General features: G+C 37.2%; 1 protein-coding gene across 1 annotated transcript in view; it reads right to left on the bottom strand.

The window, feature by feature from the left end:
* The window catches only part of IARS2 (isoleucyl-tRNA synthetase 2, mitochondrial), a 54,288-nt gene that overhangs the window by 17,953 nt on the left and 11,399 nt on the right, over positions 1 to 24,936 (bottom strand). Inside the window, exons 9-14 of the mRNA XM_078078379.1 lie at positions 22,768 to 22,937; positions 20,086 to 20,176; positions 18,466 to 18,617; positions 15,797 to 15,957; positions 4,747 to 4,849; positions 4,022 to 4,115 (exon numbers count right to left, since the gene is read on the bottom strand). Of these exons, the coding sequence (XP_077934505.1) occupies positions 4,022 to 4,115; positions 4,747 to 4,849; positions 15,797 to 15,957; positions 18,466 to 18,617; positions 20,086 to 20,176; positions 22,768 to 22,937 (771 nt within the window). The remainder of the gene's footprint in view (positions 1 to 4,021; positions 4,116 to 4,746; positions 4,850 to 15,796; positions 15,958 to 18,465; positions 18,618 to 20,085; positions 20,177 to 22,767; positions 22,938 to 24,936) is intronic.

Here is a 24,936-nt window from a genome sequence, read left to right as displayed (position 1 = left end):
CCAGAAATGAAGTAGAATAATCTGTATTTTAAAACACTAATTACTTCACTAGGTGAATGGATAAATAAGTTACGGCCCATCCAGACAATAGAATACTACTCAGCACTACAAAGAAATGACCTATCAAGCCAGGAAAAGACATGAAGGAACCATCGATGCATGTTATTAAGTAAAAGAAGCCAACCCGAAAAGCTACATACTGTATGACTTCAACTATGTAATATTCTGAAAGAGGCACAACTACGGACAGTGAAAAGATCAGTGGTTGCCAGGGGTTAGCAGGGAAGAAGGGATGGAGGCGGCGCACATTTTTCATGCAGTAGAACTATTCTGTGTGGATACATGTCATTATACTTTTGTCAAAACCCACAGAACATACAACACCAGGGGTGAACTCTAATGTAAACCGTGGACCCTGGATGATAATGATTTGTCAGTGGAGGTCCATCAACAGTAACAAGCGGACGGACCTCTGTAGTGTTGGTTGACAGTGGGGGGGGTCTGTGGGGAGGGGAGGCAGACTGTATGGGATTTCTGTACTTTCCTCTAAAACTGTTCTAAAAAATAAAATCTGTTTAAAATTTTTGAAAAACATTATTTTTAAATCACTGCAATAATTAACGCCTTTGGTAAACGTTTAAAGAATTTTTTTAGAAATGATTCATTTAAAAATGCTATTCCCTTTCAGAAAGTGTTGTTTCAGTTTAAGTACTATTGACTTGAACTCACAATGAAACAGGTACTTGACCTGGTGTTAACATTCAGAAGTCAAATCTCTTTCACTGCTACAAAACCTGTCAGCGAAAAGTAAAACCAGTTATGTATGCTATAATCACCAAATTCCTCTTGTACTGATGAAGACTAGCTAAATTAAGCTCAAAGTCAAGTTGACTTTATCTTGCAACAATGTACTCTTAGGGAAATATGCAGACACTGAATCATTTATTAGAATGAATACAAGCATTTGAGAATGAAAAGTATAATAACCTTTCTCAGGAAAGCCCTTCTCTCTCTCTTCCTCTCTCTCTTTTCCTTTTAAGGAAAATCACCTTTGCTTTATGGCTTTTCGAACTATGAACTTACTTAGTATCTGGGCTCTTTCCCACTTCATTCTTTCTCCCTATCTTTTGCAATTTTTTACTGCAAAAGAATAAAAAAAGCTCAGAGGAAAATGGGATAAAATATAAACTAATTAATCCAATTCTTACTGCCTGACCTCATAAGGTTTTTTACCGACTGATTTAGGGGAAGAGGAGGAGGAACAGGGCATCGCAGTGAAAAAGTAGAAACTACAGTTTCTGGCAGCAACTCTCACGTGGTGTGAAACCACCCAGAAGTTACAACGCGACAGTGCTTGTGGCAGCAAGTCACGTGGTGTGAAACCACCCAGAAGTTACAACGCGACGACGCTTGTAGCAGCAACTCTCACGCGGTGTGAAACCACCCAGAAGTTACAACGCGACAGTGCTTGTGGCAGCAACTCTCACGCGGTGTGAAACCACCCAGAAGTTACAACGCGACAGTGCTTGTGGCAGCAAGTCACGTGGTGTGAAACCACCCAGAAGTTACAACGCGACAGCGCTTGTGGCAGCAAGTCACGTGGTGTGAAACCACCCAGAAGTTACAACGCGACAGCGCTTGTGGCAGCAACTCACGTGGTGTGAAACCACCCAGAAGTTACAACGCGACAGCGCTTGTGGCAGCAAGTCACGTGGTGTGAAACCACCCAGAAGTTACAACGCGACAGCGCTTGTGGCAGCAACTCACGTGGTGTGAAACCACCCAGAAGTTACAACGCGACAGCGCTTGTGGCAGCAAGTCACGTGGTGTGAAACCACCCAGAAGTTACAACGCGACAGCGCTTGTGGCAGCAACTCACGTGGTGTGAAACCACCCAGAAGTTACAACGCGACAACGCTTGTGGCAGCAACTCACGTGGTGTGAAACCACCCAGAAGTTACAACGCGACAACGCTTGTGGCAGCAACTCACGTGGTGTGAAACCACCCAGAAGTTACAACACAACAACGCTTGTAGCAGCAACTCTCACGTGGTGTGAAACCACCCAGAAGTTACAACGCGACGACGCTTCTGGCAGCAACTCTCACGCGGTGTGAAACCACCCAGAAGTTACAACGCGACGACGCTTGTAGCAGCAACTCTCACGTGGTGTGAAACCACCCAGAAGTTACAACGCAACAATGCTTGTAGCAATGGTATGAAACCACCCAGAAGTTACAATGCAACAACGCTTCTGGCAGCAACTCTCACCAAGGCCAAAAAAGTTAACGCGCTCTGGAATATAAAGACACTATTTTGCATAGGGCGTACTTTTCTGGAAATTCAGGATGCTGCTCCAATGTGGTAGTAGATAAATAACTCTTCTTCCGATTTACAACACTGCTTCACCTACCTACTCTATGTAGTATATCTGCCTATATTTTCAATATAATTTAGGAAAACAAAGTACTTAAGCTTGCAGTTTTTTCTCTTAGATAGGGTGGGAGAAACTTATGAAATAATAATTCTGAAAATTATTAAATAAAAACTGTAAAAGATTTTACCAATATGTAACTTATATGTGGCCATCATGAATTACCATATATATTTTAGCTGTAATATAGAGGAAACGTGAATTTACATGGATTTTGCTTTTCACATTTCCTAAGCAATTAGAAAGGCCCAAATGAACTTATTTACCTACTAGGAGTCTTATTTTTACTAATAAAAAAAATTTTTTTTTAAATCAGAAAATGCAACATTTGCAACTATACTTGAGCCTTCCTTTATTATTTCTTCATCCCTGGATGGTTTTCGTTCTTGGAGACATTTCAGAAGTTGAATGGTTAGCATCAAGTGTAACATCTGCATGTAATGCTGGGTCACCGTGCTTGAGCGAGAGGGCTTATGTTGTCCTTTCCTGACTGACTTCATTTCGCTTATTTACAGAATTTGTTTCATATCATACTGTTATTTCCTGATCACCCCAATTTTTACTTTGCAAACAAGCCAAATAAAATATCTTTATCGCAGAAACAAAAATAGTGAGGCCCAGTAGCAGAAGTACACCGCAGGTAAAACTTGGGGACAATCCCTCGCGATCCCTTAATAACCGCCAGCTGCAGAGACAAGCTACTTTCCCACATTCTCTTGCTCCAGAAAGCAAGCAAGACCTCTTGGGCCGAAGTTGTCCCTTAGCAGCAGTGTGAGGAAGTGTCTGCTCCATCCCCCCTCTCCTGCCACCTACCACTTTCCTGTCTTTAACCTCATAGTGACTTCGAGCTTTATTCTGCATTTTACCTCTGTTGTTCACTTGGTATCCTTAAGCATATCTTCTTAAGCATCTAAACACAACCTTGAATGTGCGCCTTCTCCTACTTCTCCCTTCTAACTCCTGCCCAGTCTCTCCCTCTCTTTATTCCGGAAGTCAAGAGTGTGCCCCAACTATGAGTAAGTATAAAATCAGTCAGCTGTCTGCATAGAGGGGGGGAAGAGCTGTGAAAAGGCAAGGCTGTGTAAGAAAAATGAGAACCAAAAATCAGGATATGTGAGTTCTAGTCTGATACTACCAAACTATGTGACCATCACCTAATTTGGCTCTAATTTAATCTCATTTCCTGTTCTGAAAAATGACGGGGGTCAGACTGTTTCAGTGATTTCTAAACTTTACAGAACTAGTGCCTTGGGATTGCCAAGTGACTCAAGGAGAATGAGCTGGTTGAGTGGAGGAAGAAAATTCCCATTATTAATCTATCTTACATATTGTGGTTCTATATGAAATTTCATTTGGAAAAACAGAAAAAGTTTGGAAATCATTGGATTAAATGATCTCCAAGAGCCCTTCCAGGTCTAAAATTATACCATAGCAGGAGATTTTCAATTTTCTTCCCTGCTGCCCCCACCAAAAAAGGTTTTCTTCCAAATACAGAAAAAAAATATTCCTAGATTAACAGATTTCCTCTGAGTAACTTATGTATTTGCAAAACTGCTTGGCTGGTTTATAATCTACTATTTAAAATTACCTGGAAGAACATAAGACCATGAAGTTCCACTATCAAACCAGATGTCCAAAATATCCTGACCAGGCACATATTCCAAGGCATCAGGACCACCAACCTAATAAGATAATGTGAAAACATTTTAATTATGCAAAGATCACAATATATACAATAAGGACCAAAAAAAAGTCTTAAAAAAAATCAAATGCTTACAAGCATTAAACTCACATTTTAAAATGAAATTTAAAACACTTCTAAGTATTTTGCAGTTCAGTACAACCACCTCATTTGCATGTAAAGATGATTGTGGCCACTTCATTACACATTTACTAACATAGATATAAACTGCTTTCATTTCTTGAAATGATCTTCTAATTTGGACTTTTTTCATGTGTGATGCAATCAGTTAACTCGAATTTAGACCCTACAAAATCCTGACGCACCAACATTAGGAACTACTCTCATACTCACAACTGTTATCTGCTTAGTCAACTAAATCAGCAAAAATCAATCTTGGCCCTCAATAAGATAACAAATAACCCTTGTACTCTACTGCTATATTAAATACGAAGCTTCTATGGTTAAACAAAAACGTCTACTCTCAAACTGCACCGGCTCCTAATTTATAGGGAATAAACTCATTAACTTTACATGATGATAGAATGATTTTTTAACTCCCAGGAATCCTTCATGTTGTCATTAAGTCACGTAGCGCACACAGAGGCTGTTAAATACACATGGAAATTTACCTGAGATAAGACTTCTTCAGGAAGAAGTTGCTCAGGGGGGAGAGTCCACCAAACATCACTGCCATGTTGTTCCACTAGTTTAATAATATGCTCAGTGGTTTGGCTGTTTTAGGAGGGAAAAGGCAGAATTGCTCAATGAACTACAGTGATTAACACTGAACATTTTAAAATTAAGAAACTGCTAAAATAAAAAAAGGAAGAAAGAGAATATTTATTTTCCCCTATCTGCAGAGTATTTTTTCCTATCTTTTCCTCCAAACCTTAGCAGTATTATCTTCAATTACTTGTTTACTTGGCTGCGGCTATCATCTTAAGTTCAATATAAATAAAATCAAATTGATCACATGTACCCTTTAAAAAAAAAGACTTCTTCTGATATCCCTGTTTTAGTTACTGATTTCCCTATTTCTATCAATCTATTTTCTAACAAGGGGTGTATATTCAAAACCTCCTAATTATCTCCCCCTTCCCTCCAATCTCTGCTCAAATTAAGACATCACATCTGTCAATTCTACCTTTGAAATATTACTCAAAATTTGTTCTTTGTTCTGTTCTGATACAATATTAGTCGAACCTCATTGTCTCAATACTAGATTGATGCAGTGGTCTGACTTTTCCTCTATTCTCACGTCTTCATTTTATTTTTTAAAAAAAGATTTGAAAGAGAAAAAGAGAGAGAGCACACACTCATGGGGGAGAGGGGCAGAGGGAGAAGGAGAAAGAGTCCCAAGCAGAATCCGCACTGAACTTGGAGCGGGACACAGGGCTTGATCTCAGGACCCTGAGATCATGCCCCGAGCCAAAAGCAAGAGTCAGACACCTAACTGACTGCGCTACCCAGGCACCCCTCATCTCTTTAATTTAAATGACACGTCTTTGACAGCACTGTATTCCTAAAACTGCTTTTATCACACCAATCCCCTTTCCAAAACTTCCAGCACTTAGGGGACTAAGTCCAAATTCACCTGCATAAGAGGCAAGGCCACACCAGAGCACGACTCTGACAACAGGTATCCAGGCCTATATCCTGACTCTGCCACTTTTTACGTGTATGACCATGCACAAGAACTAAAACTTCCCGTACGACCGTGCACAAGAACTAAAACTTCCCGTACGACCGTGCACAAGAACTAAAACTTCCCGTACGACCGTTCACAAGTACTAAAACTTCCCGTACGACCGTGCACAAGAACTAAAACTTCCCGTACGACCGTGCACAAGAACTAAAACTTCCCGTACGACCGTTCACAAGTACTAAAACTTCCCGTACGACCGTGCACAAGTACTAAAACTTCCCGTACGACCGTGCACAAGTACTAAAACTTCCCGTACGACCGTGCACAAGAACTAAAACTTCCCGTACGACCGTGCACAAGTACTAAAACTTCCCGTACGACCGTGCACAAGAACTAAAACTTCCCATACGACCACGCACAAGTACTAAAACTTCCCGTACGACCACGCACAAGAACTAAAACTTCCCGTACGACCGTGCACAAGAACTAAAACTTCCCGTACGACCGTGCACAAGAAATAAAACTTCCCGTACGACCACGCACAAGTACTAAAACTTTATGTACGACCATGCCAGTACTAAGTACTTGTACTAAGTACAAGTACTAAGCTGTCTCTAAGTCTTGGTTGTTCCTCTGTTAAGGAGAATTCATTTGTTCAAAAACATTTACTGAGAACCTCCAGCATCTTAGACATTGTTCTTGGAAGTGGAGGTACAGCAGTTCACAAGCAGATAAGGTTCCTGCGCTAATGGAGCTCACATTGTAGCAAGTCTAGACACTTCCCTCAGATTGCCTGCCAACTAAATGAGATGACACACGAAAAACTTAGCACGTGCCCGACATACAGTAAAAAGCCAATAAATACACATCGAATGAATATTTTAATTGACCATATCTTTGGGAAGACACACAATTATAAATTATTTGAAAATCAAAATCGGGAAGTTTATACTAAATTTGCTCACAGGAATAGTGTACTTTTAATTTATTATCACAGCTTTATTGACATTACAACTTCCTCTAGTTGCTTTCCTTTGAGTCAGGGGACACATAATGGTCAAGAACGTGGACCCTGGAACCATACAGCTTTGGTGCAGTTCCTGGTTCCACCACTTACTAGTTATGTGACCCCAGGCACAACACTTAACATTTCTGTGTCTGTTTGTAAAATGCAAATAATAATAGCATCATCAAGACAGCTATTATGGATATTAATTAAGCTTATATATAAAATGCCTAGAATGGTATCTGGCACATACTAATAAGCATTATATAAGCATTAGCTATTATTCAAATTGATTCTGTGAAGTCAGGTAAATTCAGACAGTAATTTTGTTAACCAATTACCAAAACACATGCCCATATTAATATTTACAGATACTAAAGCTAACTTTTGAATTATCTTCCTTTCTACCACATTCCATTAACACAAGTAACTAAGAATTAACTGCAGGCCCATCAGAGTCGACGTACATGGAAAGAGGAGTGCGTAGGAAAAGCTTTACATTCTCAATCTGGATCTGCTTCTCACTAATGATGACTATGTAGGGTAAATCATTTAACCTCTCTTGGTCTGATAATTCATAGATAAAATGTTTATGAAAAAACTGTTGGAGGAAGCAAAAATCAAACGGGTATTACGAATTAGACAGGCTCTCAAAATGGAAATTCCAAATACCTAAGTTTGTATACTAGGAAGGATAGACTGAATAAGTATAATGTTATCAGCATCGATTTTAAAGAGAACAACAATAATATTAAAATGGGCACAAGTCCATATTTCTTGTAGTCATACATTTTCAATGGACTTTAACAGTAAAGATAAACTTTTGTGATAGGAGACCATAAAAACTTTGTGCAATACCTAGTTATATGACAATATTTAGTTACATATTACTATTTTATATAGTTTGCACAGAACATTTTAACAGTTAAGAAAATCAGAATACACTGGAAAAGAAAATATGAATAACGTAACTCTATTTTCCTAAAAGAACCCCCTCTACAGAGATACTAGCAAAGTACATTTACACGTACACAATTACAGAAGATAAAATGTTCGTACCACTTCTGAAACGCTCATAGAAAAGAATGATTCTAAATACGAGTGTCATTTTGACGTTTTATTTTTACAAATGTTATCATTAGGCTGTAACTTTAGGTAAACAGTAAAATAAAACAGTAAAACAGTTTTAAATGTGCTGGAAATAAGTAGATTAAAAAATAACACAAAACCAAAAGCAAATAGTTCAAATTTCATATTAATTTAGCAAATAAGGAAGAGATATTAGGATTAATATTATTAATCAACATAAAAGCATTTAGGTGCACACCACACATTGTATTTTTCAAAGCACTTTACCAGCACTATCTAATCAGATTCACAGAAACATTATACTGACAGATACACTGTTCCGTGCCTCGGGGATCCTTCAGTCATGAGGCCTATGCAAGTAACATAGTTAATGCCAGGCCTTAAAACTGTGTGTCCTAAATCATGGTTCAATTCTGTTTTTACTTCTCCATTCAGCTTCTCTAACTCATCTATCAAGACAACCACTGTAGCTGTAAATTCACACTCCTGTTCTCCGGGGTTTGCTAAGCAAAGGCAAAAAGACTCTATTACCCATGCCCAGTGAACCCCTGACCCAGAGATGAAGTGAGGGAAGCAGTCAGTCTCCGGAGATTAGAGTGTTGACAGAACAAGCAGCAAGTCCAAAGACCAGATTCTACCTGTGAATTATTAGGTACTGACAGGAATACATGATAGCATTTTCCTGAGCTTCAGTTTCTGTGAACACTGGGAAATGCTGCCAGAAAGAAGGCTATGTGAAAAATTTTATTCTTTTTTTTTTTTTTTTAAGATTTTATTTATTTAATTGAAGAGAGAGAGAGAGAGCACAAGTAGGCAGAGCAGCAGGCAGAGGGAGAGGGAGAAGCAGGCTTCCCGCGGAGCAGGGAGCCCGATGTGGGGCTCGATCCCAGGACCCTGGGATCATGACCTGAGCCGAAGGCAGACGCTTAACGACTGAGCCACCCAGGCGCCACGTGAAAAATTTTATTCTTAAAAAAGGAAAAAGTCCTAGTATTATACTCAGTAATCTTAAAATTATAGATGATGCCCATCCATTTTAGAAGACCAAATTCATCTCTAATGAGACCAAGTTCTTTTTTTATATCCCTAACTAGCAGACAATTCAATGAAGTTTTAGAACTATAACTAAAAATACCAAACAATAAAGAAAGATCCCAATTTTGCAGGTGACAAGTTATTAAGGCAACTGTAAAATCCTACCAAGTTTAGCCAACCATCTCCGATCTAACTAAAATTGAAGTTTTGTTATATTTCCTTACAAAGATACTAGTAATTCATTCACATATACAATTTTTTAGTGTAAGAAGCATTTTACATACATCTTATTTCCAAATATACTTTTTTAAAAAAACTGGTAAGTCTCTTGTTTCAGTGAGGAGGAAAGTTAGTTTGATTTTTTCTTTTAGTTTACCTAAGAATATTTATTAAAAATGACATAACCACACAATGTTATCTACACTAATGATTAATTTTTTTCATCTTACTTCAAAAAAGCTGTCATAAGTAAAACTACATATTTTATGTAGTGTAAATGACCCAGTATTTTCCCTCATAACATATGCATGTGAATCTGGACGAAAGAATTTTTTTTTTCAATATATCCAAAAGAAACATGACACACTTTAAAGAGGGGAGGGAAAAAGCTCTGCCTCATTAACAGGGCAAGTCTCACTAATATTTACAGCAAGACTTGCTTCCTTACTTTGTATCATGAAATATAAAAATATCATGTACTAAATTTACCTTAATAAGCATTATGTTCTGCAACTCAGTTCTGTTTTGAGATCTTAGAATACTATATTACTTGTATTTTTGAGAACAGGAAAAGAAGCTAAAGACAATTCTGGAGTTCGAGGATAAAAACTGAACAAAATTTATGATAAATAAGAATGCAGACTTCAAAGACAATACTCACAATCCAAACAAATCAAAATGTAAGTGCACAGATTTGGTACCACAAAGTGAGAACTTTTTCTTGACTTGTACTCTGATGGTCTGAATGACCCTAAAAAACTGTGGCAGAGAATTTCACAAACAAAATTTTCAATAAAAATAAATATATACTGGCGACCTACAAACTTGAGGTAACTATCCTAGATTATAAAATAAAGATAAATTTAACGTTAGTTCAAATAAAAATAAAGATAAATTTAACGTTAGTTCAAACAAAATCTGAGAGGATAATCTGGAAAAGAAATACAAGTAAATGCTCCACAAGTGCTTAAAAGATAGTCATTATAATGCTGTAGCAAAAACACAGAAACAGCCAAATGTCAGGATGGGCTACATTTATCTGATTTTCATACGTAGGGAACTAGGCAATTATTAGGAGCTAAGCTAGCATTTTTTTTAAATTTTTTTTTTTTTTTTTAAAGATTTTATTTATTTATTTGAGACAGAGAGAATGAGAGAGAGAGAGCACATGAGAGGGGGGGAGGGTCAGAGGGAGAAGCAGGCTCCCTGCCGAGCAGGGAGCCCGATGCGGGACTCGATCCAGGGACTCCAGGATCATGACCTGAGCCGAAGGCAGTCGCTTAACCAACTGAGCCACCCAGGCGCCCTAAGCTAGCATTTTTAATGGCTGCACGTTCATTCTTCCAAAACTGACTTAGATTATTTCTATCATCATGGTCCTTTATAATCAACTGTATGAGATAGCCTTACATATCTATCTTCATACAAGAGACATTAGGCTTCTTATTTCCTTATGGATAAATATTTTACAAGTGTAACTGTTTATAATGAAACAGAGATTATGCTTTATAAAGTTTTTAAAACAATTTTAAACAATATTTGTTTTAAAAACAGTATGTATTTCTTAGTGATACTGAACATTTTTCATAAAAAAATATAAGGAAAAAGTCAAAATTTGTCTTTGGAAATTTAAGAATTCTTCCCTTATGTTGATAATATCCTATACTTAACACAAACATATAGTTAACTTATAACCTGAAGATCAATCTAAATTACTGTTGATAAAAGTGGGTGAAACCACTTATCACTAAATAATCTATATACTTCCATTTTAATGCTGTATTTCATAAAGCAATAAATCCGTCATAAAACTTTGTACTTTATGTGAGGGCCTTATCTAAACACATGCATTATGTGTCCCTCCTTAGGTTTCAACCAGTGAAAATCCACTGGGTAGTATGAGCAACTGTAACACCATCCAATCATTCTAGACTTTGATATCAGCTGAGCTAAATAATTAGCATGTTATCAGAAATTAAGCAGCATTAAGATCTACTAAGCAAGGAAGAAACTGTTGCTGTCATTCTGTTTCCTGTGTTTTGTCTTTATTAAAGGAAAAATATTAAGGATTATAAGACAACTTTTCTTCTGCAAGTTACTGGAATAAGAATGAGGTAAGAGGCTAAACATTTCCAATTTATTTACTAAATTTATACATTTAATTCTAGAACACAATGAAATCTGAAGGGGGGATTCTATTTTTAATTTAATCCTATATTTAGGTTTTAAAGGCTGCAGGAAACAACTCTGGAGAAAATTTTTTTTATTTAATGAACATTATAAAATTTTTTCACCAAAAGGTCATTATTATTAACATGAGCAAGAGGTAGTTAAAGCTAGCGCTCGGGGCACTTGAATGAGGCAGTCGGTTGAGCATCCGACTCCTGATTTCAGCTCAGGTCATGATCCCAGGGTCTTGGGATTAAGCCCCGCATGAGGCTCCGCATTCAGCAGGGAGTCTGCTTGGGGTTCTCTCTCTCCCTCTCCCTCTGCCTCTCCTTCCTGCACGCTCTCTCTCTCTCTAAAATGAATAAAGAAATCTTAAAAAAACAAACAAACAAACAAAAAACCACAAAAATCTAGCACTCAAAATGAACTGGAAATTCCTTGATTGCTTCTTGTAAACTTCTCCTAATTTCCAGAAATCAGGGGCTAAGTTTCCTAAATGCATAGATTATTGCATTAATACTGTTGAATTGATACAATCATCCAAAATAAACAACTTCTTTTCCTTTCTAGGTGGCGAATGTTCCTAAATTTTACCTTTTTTAATGCTAAAAAGTATTTGTCTTTATTAACTAGGAATAGATTTCTACCTAAATTATAATGGCAGATTCAGAAAAATCAATAATGTTAAAGTCAGAAATGGAATTATATCTTGAGCAAATACAAATGTGAATATAAAGTGCAGATGAGAACATTAATTCAAATCAAAATTAAACATCAGAGTTTCAAATCTAACAGTCTCTAAACCTATTCAGAGTGTGAATAAATCAAGATTTTTTTTTTGTGAAACAAGTATAATTAAGGCTTTAACTTACAGACTTTCATCCAGAAAAGCAGAAGGAATCTTCTGGTATGCTTAATGGGGTTATCAAGTGTAACAGCAACTCCATGTGGACTGTGTGCTAATTTCCAGTGGAGATGCTGTTACTTTTGATGGTTACCAACTCACTACAATAGAAAGATACGATCCAAGAAAGACAAAATCATAGTCACTTGATTCTGACTTGCTTACGGAGGAAAAAAGATAACCTTTCATGCTATCTTAAAAAATTCACAAATAATTAAGAATTAATACCTATCTTCTTAAATCAAGTGTCATGTCACACGAAGGACCCGACAACGGAAGAAGATTAGAGCCATTACTAAGAAATGGTGTACAGGAAAATGACCTATGAATTGACAGATAATTTGGCTAAGTTTGTCTGTCATTTTTGTAGGCCAATATTCTGTATATCTCTTCTACTTCAAAATCAGAATTCAACTAGCATCATGCAAGCAACACAATGGGAGAATGCATGGAAAACAATCTGTAACACAGTTGTATGTATATACTGACTATAAATAAAATATAAATAGCACCTGATGAAAATTTGCTTGTGTTTTTCTGACAAAGCTCACATTTATTTCACCAATCGATCTATGTACCATTTTATTGTCATGATTAAATAATGGTCAAACAAACCAATTTGCTCTTCTTCCTAATATATACATTTGTCCACCTGAATCACTTTGAGGAAATTCCCTAAAACTCCTGTCCTCAAATGCTACCAAAAAAAGAGAAACAATGACAATGTCTTATAAACATTCCTTAAAAGAAAACTCTACAGTGTGAAATTTTGAACAATACTTGTGTAAATTTATCTAAACTTTAAGGTATTAAGGTATCACCTGACCATGCTCTCAATTATAAGAACAATGTGAGCAATGATATTTAGGACAAACAGCCTTAGCTCTCCAAACTGAAGTAATAATACTGAGGTAGCCTTACAATGACTTCCTGGCCTCTAACCTCTAGTTTCTTTTCCTAAAATATACTCTCACTCCTCATGCCTATTTAAAAGTTTAAACTACTTGACCTAGTATTCAAGACTCACTACAATTTGCCCCAACCAATCTTTCTTGGTGTTTATCTTTCTAAAACCCTCCTCAACACCCCACAGTCCTATTATGGTTCCTATAAAAGTGCTATGCTTTCCCCGCTCTGTGCCCTCAGCTCTTGCTGAACTCTCTACTTACAAAATACTTTGCCCTGTTTCCTACCTACTCCTCAAGCCCCTACTCAAATGCCATATCCTCTGTGAAAAAGCAAACGAGGTGTTTTATGGTTTGATATTTGCCCATGGCAGAGCTCTAGTTCTTCCCTGAGCCGTGTTGCCATAAGGTGTCAGATCACCCATGAAGGAATGATAAAATGTGTATTTAAATTGAAAAGAAATTGGGGCGGTTGGATGGCTCAGTTGGTTAAGGGTCCAACTCTTGATTTCGGCTCAGGTTGTGATCTCAGGGTCATGGGACTGAGCCCCACATCAGGCTCTGTGCTCAGGGGGGAGTCTGCTTGAGATTCTCTCTCCCTCTCCCTCTGCCCCTCCCCACTGCCCCACTCATACATGCACACACTCTCTCTCTCTCAAATAATCTTTTTAATTTTTTTTTTAAGGTTTTATTTATTTATTTGACAGAGAGAGATACAGCAAAAGAGGGAACACAAGCAGGGGGAGCAAGGGAGGGAGAAGCAGGCTTCCCGCCGAGCAGGGAGCCCAATGCGGGGCTGGATCCCAGGACCTTGGGATCATGACCTGAGCCGAAGGCAGACGTTTAATGACTGAGCCACCCAGGCGCCCCCCAAATAATCTTTAAAAATAAAAATAAAGAGTAAATTGAAAAGGAACTTTCACACAAAAAAACACTAAGAACTACCTAATACGTGGCTATAGATGATTAAAACAAAACAAAACAAAAACCCACCCCACTTCAACATTTTAAAAAATCCCTAAAATACATGCATTCATAAAAGGACCACCTAAAGAAACACTGATAACACTGACAACGAAAAGTAGAACATTTTCATAAAAATTCTGATGAACCCCAAAGTAGGGACATTCAACTCTACATCTACAATCTCTTGAACTCCTCAGTCATTACTTACTGGCCTCCATGCCCTCAAAAACCTCACTGGATACTCAAGTGATAAAATGTAAAAATACTTACCAAAATGGGCTCAAACTTTTTACTGATGTTAAAACAGAATTTAGCAAAAATTCCATTAACCAAAGTAAAACAAAATTACTCACAGAAAATGAAAACTTAGGACGTATTCCTAAAAGGAATGATTAATATTCCCCTTTCCATATCTGTTAGTAACAGCAATACTGAAAACCTTCCTAAATTTACTAGAAGATAAACTAGCTAGACTACGATCTCACTATGATCTCAAACCAGGGACCATGTCAGTCTTTTTCACTGCCTCAAGGAGAGTCTAGCACCTGAATTAGGAAAAAAAATCTTCTTTCCACCATATAAGCTTGTCTACCCTGAACTGTTGACTATATCCATGTATTATCTTTTCAAAAGAAAAAAAGAGGGGCGCCTGGGTGGCTCAGTTGGTTGGGCGACTGCCTTCGGCTCAGGTCATGATCCTGGAGTCCCGGGATCGAGTCCCGCATCGGGCTCCCTGCTCGGCGGGGAGTCTGCTTCTCCCTCTGACCCTTGCCCCTCTCATGTGCTCTCTCTCTCTCATTCTCTCTCTCTCAAATAAATAAATAAATAAAAAGAAAAAAGAAAAAAGAAAAAAAGAAAAAACCTTAAGGAAAAGAGAAGAAATAGCTGGGAAGGTAATCATCACTAGAATAAATGTAATTTTGTGCCTTTAACTATATTACAGTTTCTTAAACTTTAAAGGATCTATAATTACATAAAGTCATTTCTTTTTTTTTTTTTTAAAGATTTACTTTTTTATTTGAGAGAGAAAGAGTGAGAGCGGGAACACAAGCAGGGGGGAGTGGGAGAGGGAGAAGCAGGGTTCTCGCTGAGCAGGGAGCCCGATGCGGGGCTCGATCCCAGTACCCTGGGATCATGGCCTGAGCCGAAGGCAGAGTTAAATCAAGGCCAGAGCCTCCTGAGCCACCCAGGCGCCCCCATAATGTCATTTCTATTGAAAGAGACAGTAGCCTAGGGACACCTGGGTGGCTCAGTAAGTTAAACGTCTGCTTTTAGCTCACGTCATGATCCCAGGGTCCTGGGATCGAGCTCCATGTTGGGCTCCCCGCTCAGTGGGGACCTGCTTCTCCCTCTCTGCTGCTCCCCCTGCTTGTGCTCTCTCTCGCAAATAAATAAATAAAATTAGAAAGAAAGACAGACACAGTAGCCTAAGGTAAGAGAGGGACTCTAATTCCTAAAGAAAAATTGCATACAGGGATCCTCTCCTGAACGCTGTTCATCTTTGGATTCCTGACACCTGATTCTATAGGTCAGAGCCTCTGCTTCTAAGTATCCATATTGAAAAAATATAGTTTTAAAATTTCAACCATATGAAAGCATCTTTTTGAAATTATATTTTATTCCCCCTGACAAGACTGAATATGTGATTTAACATGTATCAATTCTCAAAAGTTCCTTTTTCTACTTTCGAAGAAAACATAGCTCACTTTAAAATACTTAAAAAATGTAGAAAGAATTCTACCTGTTGATCAAGAATTCATCTTTTGTCTTGTGATGAAACACAGGGATTGGAACACCCCACACTCTTTGCCTTGATATGCACCAATATGGCCGTCTGTCCATCATTTCAACCATGGCGTTCAGTGCGGATCCAGGAATAAATTTCACCTTTTTTAACAATTCCTGCAATTGATTCACAAATCAAGTCCAGTGAGAGTAAGCAGAACAAATTTCCCAGAACGGCCATGATTTAGCCCAGTGGTTCTTTATTTTGGATGTTTATAGTCATTCACATGTCTCCCTCCCCATGTCCAAAAAACTAAAAAACTACAGATTTCAGACCAAATGAAACAAAGTGAAAACAGGGCCACAAAGGATCTAATAAATAACATCAAGAGCAGATTTCACCATTAGAGGATGTGACAAGAGATTGTATACTAACTTCCAAGCACTCAAGATCAAAACTATCAATAACAAGGTTAGCAGAAGCATTAAATTTCATCAAACTGTAGTTAAAATCCATTCAAACTTGATTTCAATGATAATTTTTAAGTACTTAAAAAATAAGCTACCGTCTTAGGTTAATAAACAAGGATTACAATAGAACCTAATTTCACAGAGTATGGTTTACAACACAGGAAACACTTTCTCAAAGTCACAGTTACTTCCTATGTACTTACTCTCTTTCAAGAACCCCCCCTGCCTCCAGCCCCACAAAAAGTTGTTTTTTATTTCATTCATTTGTCAATTACCAAAAGATGAATTGTATAGGAAAATGTCTGGTAATAATCTCCAGAAAGGCCAAAATATGTTAACTTCATTTTTGAGAATCTCTCTATCCATTATTTAAAGCATTTTTCTAATTCCAGAGTGATTTAAACATTTTCCTCACTTAAGCTGAACTACAAGAAATCCTCTCCCTGGGGGTGCCTCGGCAGCAAAGTCGGTTAAAGGCTGGACTCTTCGTTTCTGGTTTCGGCTCAGGTCATGATCTCAGAGTCTTGAGATCAAGCCCCAAGTCCAACTCTGCACTCAGCAGGGGGAGTCTGCTCAAAACTTTCTCTCCCTCTGCCCCTCTCCGCTGCTCACTCTCTCCCTCCCCCCACCCTCTCTCAAATAAATAAATAAATCTTTTTTTTTTTAAGATTTTATTTATTTGACAGAGAGAGACACAGTGAGAGAAAGAACACAAGCAGGGGGAGTGGGAGAGGGAGAAGCAGGCTTCCCGCTGAGCAGGGAGCCCGATGCGGGGCTCGATCCCAGGATCATGACCTGAGCTGAAGGCAGACGCTTAACAGTCGACTGAGCCACCCAGGCGCCCCTCAAATAAATAAATAAATCTTAAAAAACAAAACAAAAAACCCCTCTCCCCACAAACCCTTTGTAGCGCCACCTACTGGCAGAATGGCAACATCTGCAATTCAATTTGATTAATACTTGGTTTAAAAATCCAAGAAAAATGAATACAGACTGCATATTTGATTTTGTTAAGCAATAACTATTGCTTTTATAAAACAGTAACAATGGCATTAGAATTACATTTAAGTAGTCTTTATATTTCAGATACACATGCTGAAATATTTACGGAAGACACAAGGCCTGAAATTTGCTTCAAAACAATCCAATGGGTAAGGAGTAAAAGGGAGGGGTGGCAGGACGGGCGAAGACAAAAATAAAATTGGCCAAAAGCTGATTAATGTTGAATTTGGGTGGTAGAAACATGGAGTACATTATTTTATTTCCGCAAAGAGGAATTGAAAATTGTCTATAAAGGACAATTAAAAAAAAACCAACAACAAAAAACACTTGACTCCAGCATATTGCATCACATTTAGATTTTCTTCAATAAAAAAATCTGTTCAGAGCTGTAAGTTACTAATCTTAACATTTACAATTAAGGAAACCAGGCTTCACAGGAATGCAAAAAACAAACAAAAAAATCAGTCCATATCACAGTTGCCCACTCTATACAAATACAGAAAACGTAAATTGCTTGCACAGCTTCCAATTGCCAGGCCAACAAATAAACCAACTCATTGCAGTTATACGTTAAGATGAAAGCAGTAAAGCTATCTTCATTATCAGCCTGATTAACAAATAGATATTTGAGCTCTTTCATTCAATAGAATTAAGTTGTTTACGACACACACACACAGATAGATATTTATAGTGAATGACAGAGCTCAAATACATATTAATATTTAGAATACCCATTTTTGTAAAGTATTTGTTAATTCAAAGCAACAATTTTTCAAAGTAATTGCAATTTCAATCTTAAGGAAGCACAGGGTTTTTAGAGAGTTTTACCAAATGTTTACCATGTGCCAGATACTGTTCTGGAGCTTTTATTCACTTACCCCACGAGGTAGGCATTATTATCAACTCCATATAGATGAGGATACTGAGGTTCTAAGGTTCACCTCCTGAACACAGTTCTGTCCTAATTCTATATTACTTTCATTATACTGGGCCGGAAATTTGGACAAGTCCCTTCGCCTCTTTAAGCCACACATGTATAATGAAGGAACAGAAATCCAAGATCCTTCTAAAACTACAATTTTATGAAACCAAATCACCAAATCATAATAGCAGCAATTCCTTCCTTTCCCCAAACCCTACCTCAACTTCGCATGCAACCCTTTCACCTGAGGGAATAAAAACCCAACACTCACAATAGGATGTCTCTTATACCTTGGCTGTGGCCTTGATATCCGTGATATTTACAAACCACTGCTTGCTGGCACGAATAACCACTGGTTTCTTAGTCCTCCAGTCATAGGGATAGCTGTGTACCAATTTCTCCTCTTTCAACAAATGCTTTGAAGACTGAAGCATCTTTATAACTTGAAAAAAATCAGTAACAATTGACATTAGACATAATTAAAAAGTACAATGAAAATCCTACTAACTCTCTAATTCCCAGAGTACTAAACCTGGACTAGTAAGTGCCAGTCGGTAAGAGTAGCCACTTACCAGCTGTCAAGTATAATCTAGGAATCTCCTGGCAAAAAAAGAAGAAACTATAAAACCTTAATTAGATTCCAAATTAAGCCATTCCCATGGTTTTTCACTGCAAAGGAAAGATAAATAGGATAATATCTAAAATTCTACATTTGAAATTCGTAGTCTTTCATACCATGAATCTTTTTTTTTTTTTAAGATTTTATTTATTCATTTAGATAGAGAGAGAGAGACCATGAGCAGGGAGACAGGCAGAGGGAGAAGCAGGCTCCCCGCTGAGCCAGGAGCCCGATGTGGGGCTTGATCCCAGGACCCTGGGACCATGACCTGAGCCGAAGGCAAACGCTTAACCATCTGAGCCACCCAGGTGCCCCTTTCATACCATGAATCTTAAAGTGGTCTCCAAAGAATCCAGAAGAAACCAGCTATAGTGGATTGAATTTTATCCTCCCAAAAGATAATGTTCAAGTCCTAACCCTTAGCACTTGTGAATGTGACCATATTTGGAAATAGGGTCTTTGCAGATGTAATCAAGTTAAGATGAGGTCACACTGGATTAGAGTGGGCCCTAAATCCAATGACTAGTGACCTAATAAGAGAGGAGGATACACAGAGACACACAAAAGCAAAGGACATGTGACAATGGGGGCAAAGATTAGAGTGATACAGCTATAAACCAAGGACTGCTAAGGATTACCAGAAGCCACCAGAATCTAGGAAGAGACAAGGAAGTATTCTTCCACTGAACATTCAGAGAGAGCATGGCCTTGCCAAAACACTGATTTCAGACTTCTAGCCTCCAGAACCGTGAGAGTAAATTTCTGTTGTTTTAAGCTACTAAATTTACGGTAATTTGTTACGGTAGTCGCAGGCAAGTAATATACCACGTTTAATTAGCCTTAGTCTTAGTGGGCAAAGGAAAGTCTTCACAGTACCTGGTCCTTGGATCCATAATTATAAAAAGTCAGAAAGCCAAGTCAAGGCTGGAGGATCCCTAAGATTGTAACACATAAACATTGCTAACATGTGCTCAGTACAAGGGTTATAAAAAGAACAGTCAACATCTACCCTCAAGCTTGATTTTATCCTTCCACAAAACTCACACTGCTGTAGCCCTAAAATAATCTCTCTCCCTGTTGATTGCCCTGCTTTGCTTAACCACACAGAGCAACTTCAAAAGAAAAGATGACGAAGTCCCAACCTCCGTTTTAAACCATGTGGCAAAATAAAATACAACTTCAGATTTTTGTTTCTAATGAAAGTGTATAATGGGAGAACAGCCAGCGAAGGTTGCTGCTGGCTGCTTTTCAGAAAATATATACTTATGATAACAACATACACAACACTCACCCACATCTGTTCCCTCTTCAAGGACAGCCTTGTTTTGAAGTTCAGGACCTGCAACATCTGTGAAAACTCCATCTTCATCCACTAAACAATCCTACAAAAGGTTATTTTCAAAAATTAAAGTACCAAAACATTTTATCTTATAACAATCCCCAGCAAAACAATATATATAAAACATCTCAGTATAGTCTTTCACTACACTGAAAATCTGGGTACTTCTTATGGAATTAATAGAAATTCGTGGATTTATACATTTAAATCACAAAAGGCAAAGGTCTTATTAAAACATATACCACAAGTTTATTTTTTTACTTTTTAATTTCTTTAAGATTTTATTTATTTATTTGTCGAGAGAGAGAGAGAGAGAATACACAAGCAGGGGGAGTGGCAGGCAGAGGAAGAAGCAGGCTCCCCACTAAGCAAGGAGCCTGATGTGGGACTCGATCCCAGGACCCTGAGATCCTGACCTGAGCCGAAGGCAGACACTTAACCGACTGAGCCACCCAGGCATCCCATACCACAAGTTTAATTAAAGAAGTAAAATCCTCAACAAAACATTAGCAAACCGAATCCAATAATACATTAAAAAAATTATAAACCATAATCATTTGAGATTTAGTCCTAGATTCAAGTGTGATTTGCAAAACAATCAATGTGATATGTCACATCAAAAAGAAAAAGGATAAAAAACATATGATCATTTCAACAGATGAAGAAAAAGCATCTGACAAAGTACAACACCCATTCATGATTTAAAAAAAAAAACTCCCTGCAAAGTAGGTTTAGAGGGAATATATCTCAACATAATAAAGTCCTTATATGGAAAACCCACAGCCAACATCATACTCAACAGGGAACAACCGAGAACTTTTCCCCTAAGGTCAGAACAAGAAAAGGATGTCCACTCTCACCACTGTTACTCAACAGAGTACTGGAAGTCCTATTCTCAGCAATTAGACAACATAAGGAAATAAAAGGCATCCAAACTGGTAAGAAGTAAAACTCTCATTATTTGCAGATGACATGAAACTATATATAAAAAAACCCTAAAGACTCCACCAAGAAACTACTAGAACTGATAAATGAATTCAGTAGAGTCGCAGGATACAAAGTTAATGTACAAAAATCTGCTGCATTCCTATACACTAATAATGAACCAGCAGAAAGTGAAATTAAGAGAACAATCCCATTTACAACTGTACCAAAAACAATAAACTATCTAGGAATAAACTTAACCAAAGAGGTGAAAGACATGTACTCTGAAAACTATAAAACACTGATGAAAGAAATTCAAGATGACACAAAGAAATGGAAAGACATTCTATGCTCATGGGTTGGAAGAACAAATACTGTTAAAATGTCTATACTACTCAAAGCATCTATAGATTTAATGCAATCTCTATCAAAATACCAACAGCATCTTTCACAGAACTAGAACAAACAATATTAAGATTTGTATGGAACCACAAAAGACCTCAAATAGCCAAAGCAATCCTGAAGAAGAAAAACAAGACCTAAATGTAAGACCTGAAACCATAAAAATCTTTAAAGACAGCATAGGCAATAATGTCTCTGACATTGGCCGTAGCAACATTTTTCTAGATATGTCTCCCAAAACAAAAGCAAAAACAAACTATTGGGACTATATCAAAATAAAAAAATTTCTGCACATCGAAGGAAACAATCAACAAGACTAAAAGGCAAACTACTGAATGGGTGAAGATATTTGCAAAGGACGTATCTGATAAAGGCTTAGTATCCAAAATATATAAAGAACTTATAAAACTCAACAAAACACGAATTCAAAGGGATAAACGCACCCCATGTTTACTGCAGCATTATTTACCATAGCCAAACTATGGAAGCAGCCCAAATGCCATCGATACATGAACGGCTAAAGAAGATAGAGTGTATACACACACACCATACACACTGGGATATTATTCAGCCATAAAAAAGAATGAAATCTTGTCATCTGCAACAACATGGATAGAGCTGGAGAGTACAATGCTAAACGAAATAAGTCAGTCAGAGAAAGACAAATACCATATGATCTCACTCATATGTGTTTTTGTATTTTTGGGGGTAAATACCCAGTAGTGTGATTACCAGATTGTAAAGTAGATCTATTTTTAACATTTTGAGTACACTTATCATGAGGAAAAATAAAATAATTTTTGAAAAAGTAAAATATACCAAAACACCTTTAACTTGGTCTGTATTAATTTCCAGATCTATGGCAATGTACATGTATCATGCTGACTTTGGGGTGCATCTTTAACTAAATGGAAAAACTTCCTAATTGGCATGTGTAACATAAATTTAGAAAGGACTGTTTACTTTAAAAAACAAAAACCAAACTGTTCTTTTCAACTAGTAAAACCTATTTGCCATTTTTCAGAAACTAAAAGTAATGTCTATATGAATTAGTACTTGAAAGAAAAAAATTGTCCCCACTTAATATGTATTTTTCAATTCTAATTTTGTGCCAATTTTGTGTTAGGAAAATCTTTATCAATTAGTATGAATTAATGAGGCATTAGGGGACTGACCAAACCTAAGCACTTCACAACTTAATTATAACAAAAATGACTGCTTATCACCAAAAAATAAAGATACTAGTTAGGACTTACCACTTTAATTCTACAAAAGCAATAATTAAAAAAGAAAAAAGAGGCAAAGTACCGTGGGCAGGTTGTGCTGAGAAGCTACACTGTAATCTTCCATACCATGAGCTGGGGCTGTGTGAACCAACCCTGTTCCTTTTGTCATGGTCACATGATTTGCAGGTAAAAGAGGAGAGGCTTTATCGGGAATTAAAGGATGAGCACAAGTACCATTTTCCAAATCTACACCTGTGGGGAAAAAAAACCATAATTAAGACTTATTTTACATGACAATGCTTCTACCTCTTCGACAGTAGCAATATCAGGTGAAAGGTGCAGGATCTGGAACGAGACTGGGCTCAAACTTCCGCTTCCCCTTTTACTTGCACTGTGACCTTAAGGAATCCATAATATGTGGATAATTACAATTCCTACCTCAGAGGATTGCCATGAGTATAAACTGAGGTAATGCATTTTAAGTATGTTGGGCCCTTAGCACAATACCTGTCATACAATAAATGATTTAAAATATTAGCAATTATTATAACAGATAACTCAAATGGGCCCTAGAAGATTTCTCTAATTTATGTACGGCTATGCACCTTTTGGAGCATAAGGACAAAGAAATTGTAGATCAACAGATCAATGACCAGTAGGTTCTAACACTCTCTCTGAGGGAACTCACTGTTGTTGTTTTTCATGTTACCCTAAAAAGGTAAGAGATGATAAATAATACCTAACAGTCACTGGGTACCCACGGTGTACTGGGCTCAACATAAATTCTTACTTCATCTTCATAATACTGCAAAACACCTAAGATTATCTGCAATTTACAAATCAGAAAACAAGAAAATGTAGGCAATTTGCCTGAGGTTACATGGCTAATAAATGATTGAATTCAACTTCCAGGGCAACTATGACTCTAATGTTCTATATAACTCCAACCCCTTTAATAATGTATCAGACCCATCATCTATCAGGTTTTCTACACCATTAGCAACGTTTCCCACCTTTACTGCTTCTTGACTTGGGTTCTATAAATTTATCTTTCACATGTTCTAAAAATAACATAAATAAATAATTCTCCAAACTTCAAAAAGATTACCGGGCTCCACCTATACATTCACCAGGATGTACTAAGTAAGTATGTCATCCTCTCTACTCTTCAATAATTAAAGAAACGTCAATGGCCCCTTTACTCTTAAGATCTTCCCCACAAACCACCCTTCATTCTTCCAAACTAAATAATATTAACTTTAAAAAAAAACTGTCCTCGTCGAGCAACGTCTCCACTTTTATAATCCTCTTTTCTAGCTATAGAGCAAAAAAAAGTAACCCATTCAATATCGCTAGAAGAACAACAAAAATCTTGTAACTTTGACATTTCATAGATAACCCTGTCGCTGATTTCATTTTGGTTAAAACAGCACAATGAGTAAAAGGCTTGAGAAAAACTAACATTCCTTTATAACTAATAACAAGGAACTCCCTTTTCTGAAAAAAATCACAAACTCTCCTCGCTGTTTGACTTGGATGACTTGGCATTTTATTTCTTCTATTTCAAATACTTGAGTTACTAGGAAAAACTTGAATACTTCAGGATGCATTTTTTCCAAGATAATTCATAATGCTGTTAAAGAGTAGATAGGATGACATACTTATTTAGTACATCCTGGTGAATGTATAGGTGGAGCCCGGTAATCTTTTTGAAGTTTGGAGAATTATTTATTTATGTTATTTTTAGAACATGTTAAAGAAGAAAATGGTCAACACTGATTTTTAGAAAAATTTACTGTTTAGTTTTCACTCTGATTCCCTTCTCTAAATTAGATCCATAAGTAAGGCCAGTCCCCATGACCCTATGTTGTACTTTTCATGCATTTTTAGTATGGAAATTAAAGGTTTACAGCAGAGTAAATTTCATCTATTAACTTTCCTTTATCCCCATACTTAGTGTATCTACCACTTAATACTCTCCCTCACCTCCCAACAAAGATCTCTGAATGATCAATAAAAAAACAATTTATATTTTTCTGGAAAGAAAAGCTATCCTACACAAATTACTCCATTTTAGCTGTTCAAAATTCCTACTACTTTAATAAGTAATAAGCTAATTGTCACCAGTTTATTTTGCTACAGATGAGAAGTATATCCACTTCTCTGAAATGCGGTGGCTCAAAATGGCAACCCAATGATTCTCTGACTGTCATAATTTGAAACAATTACCCAATCTAGAAAGGTGATCTTA

The sequence above is a fragment of the Halichoerus grypus genome, chromosome 7, assembly GCF_964656455.1.
Source record: "Halichoerus grypus chromosome 7, mHalGry1.hap1.1, whole genome shotgun sequence".
NCBI lineage: Eukaryota > Metazoa > Chordata > Mammalia > Carnivora > Phocidae > Halichoerus > Halichoerus grypus.
The sequence above is the reverse complement of the archived record's forward strand: the minus strand, read 5'-3'. Positions and strand labels throughout refer to the sequence as shown.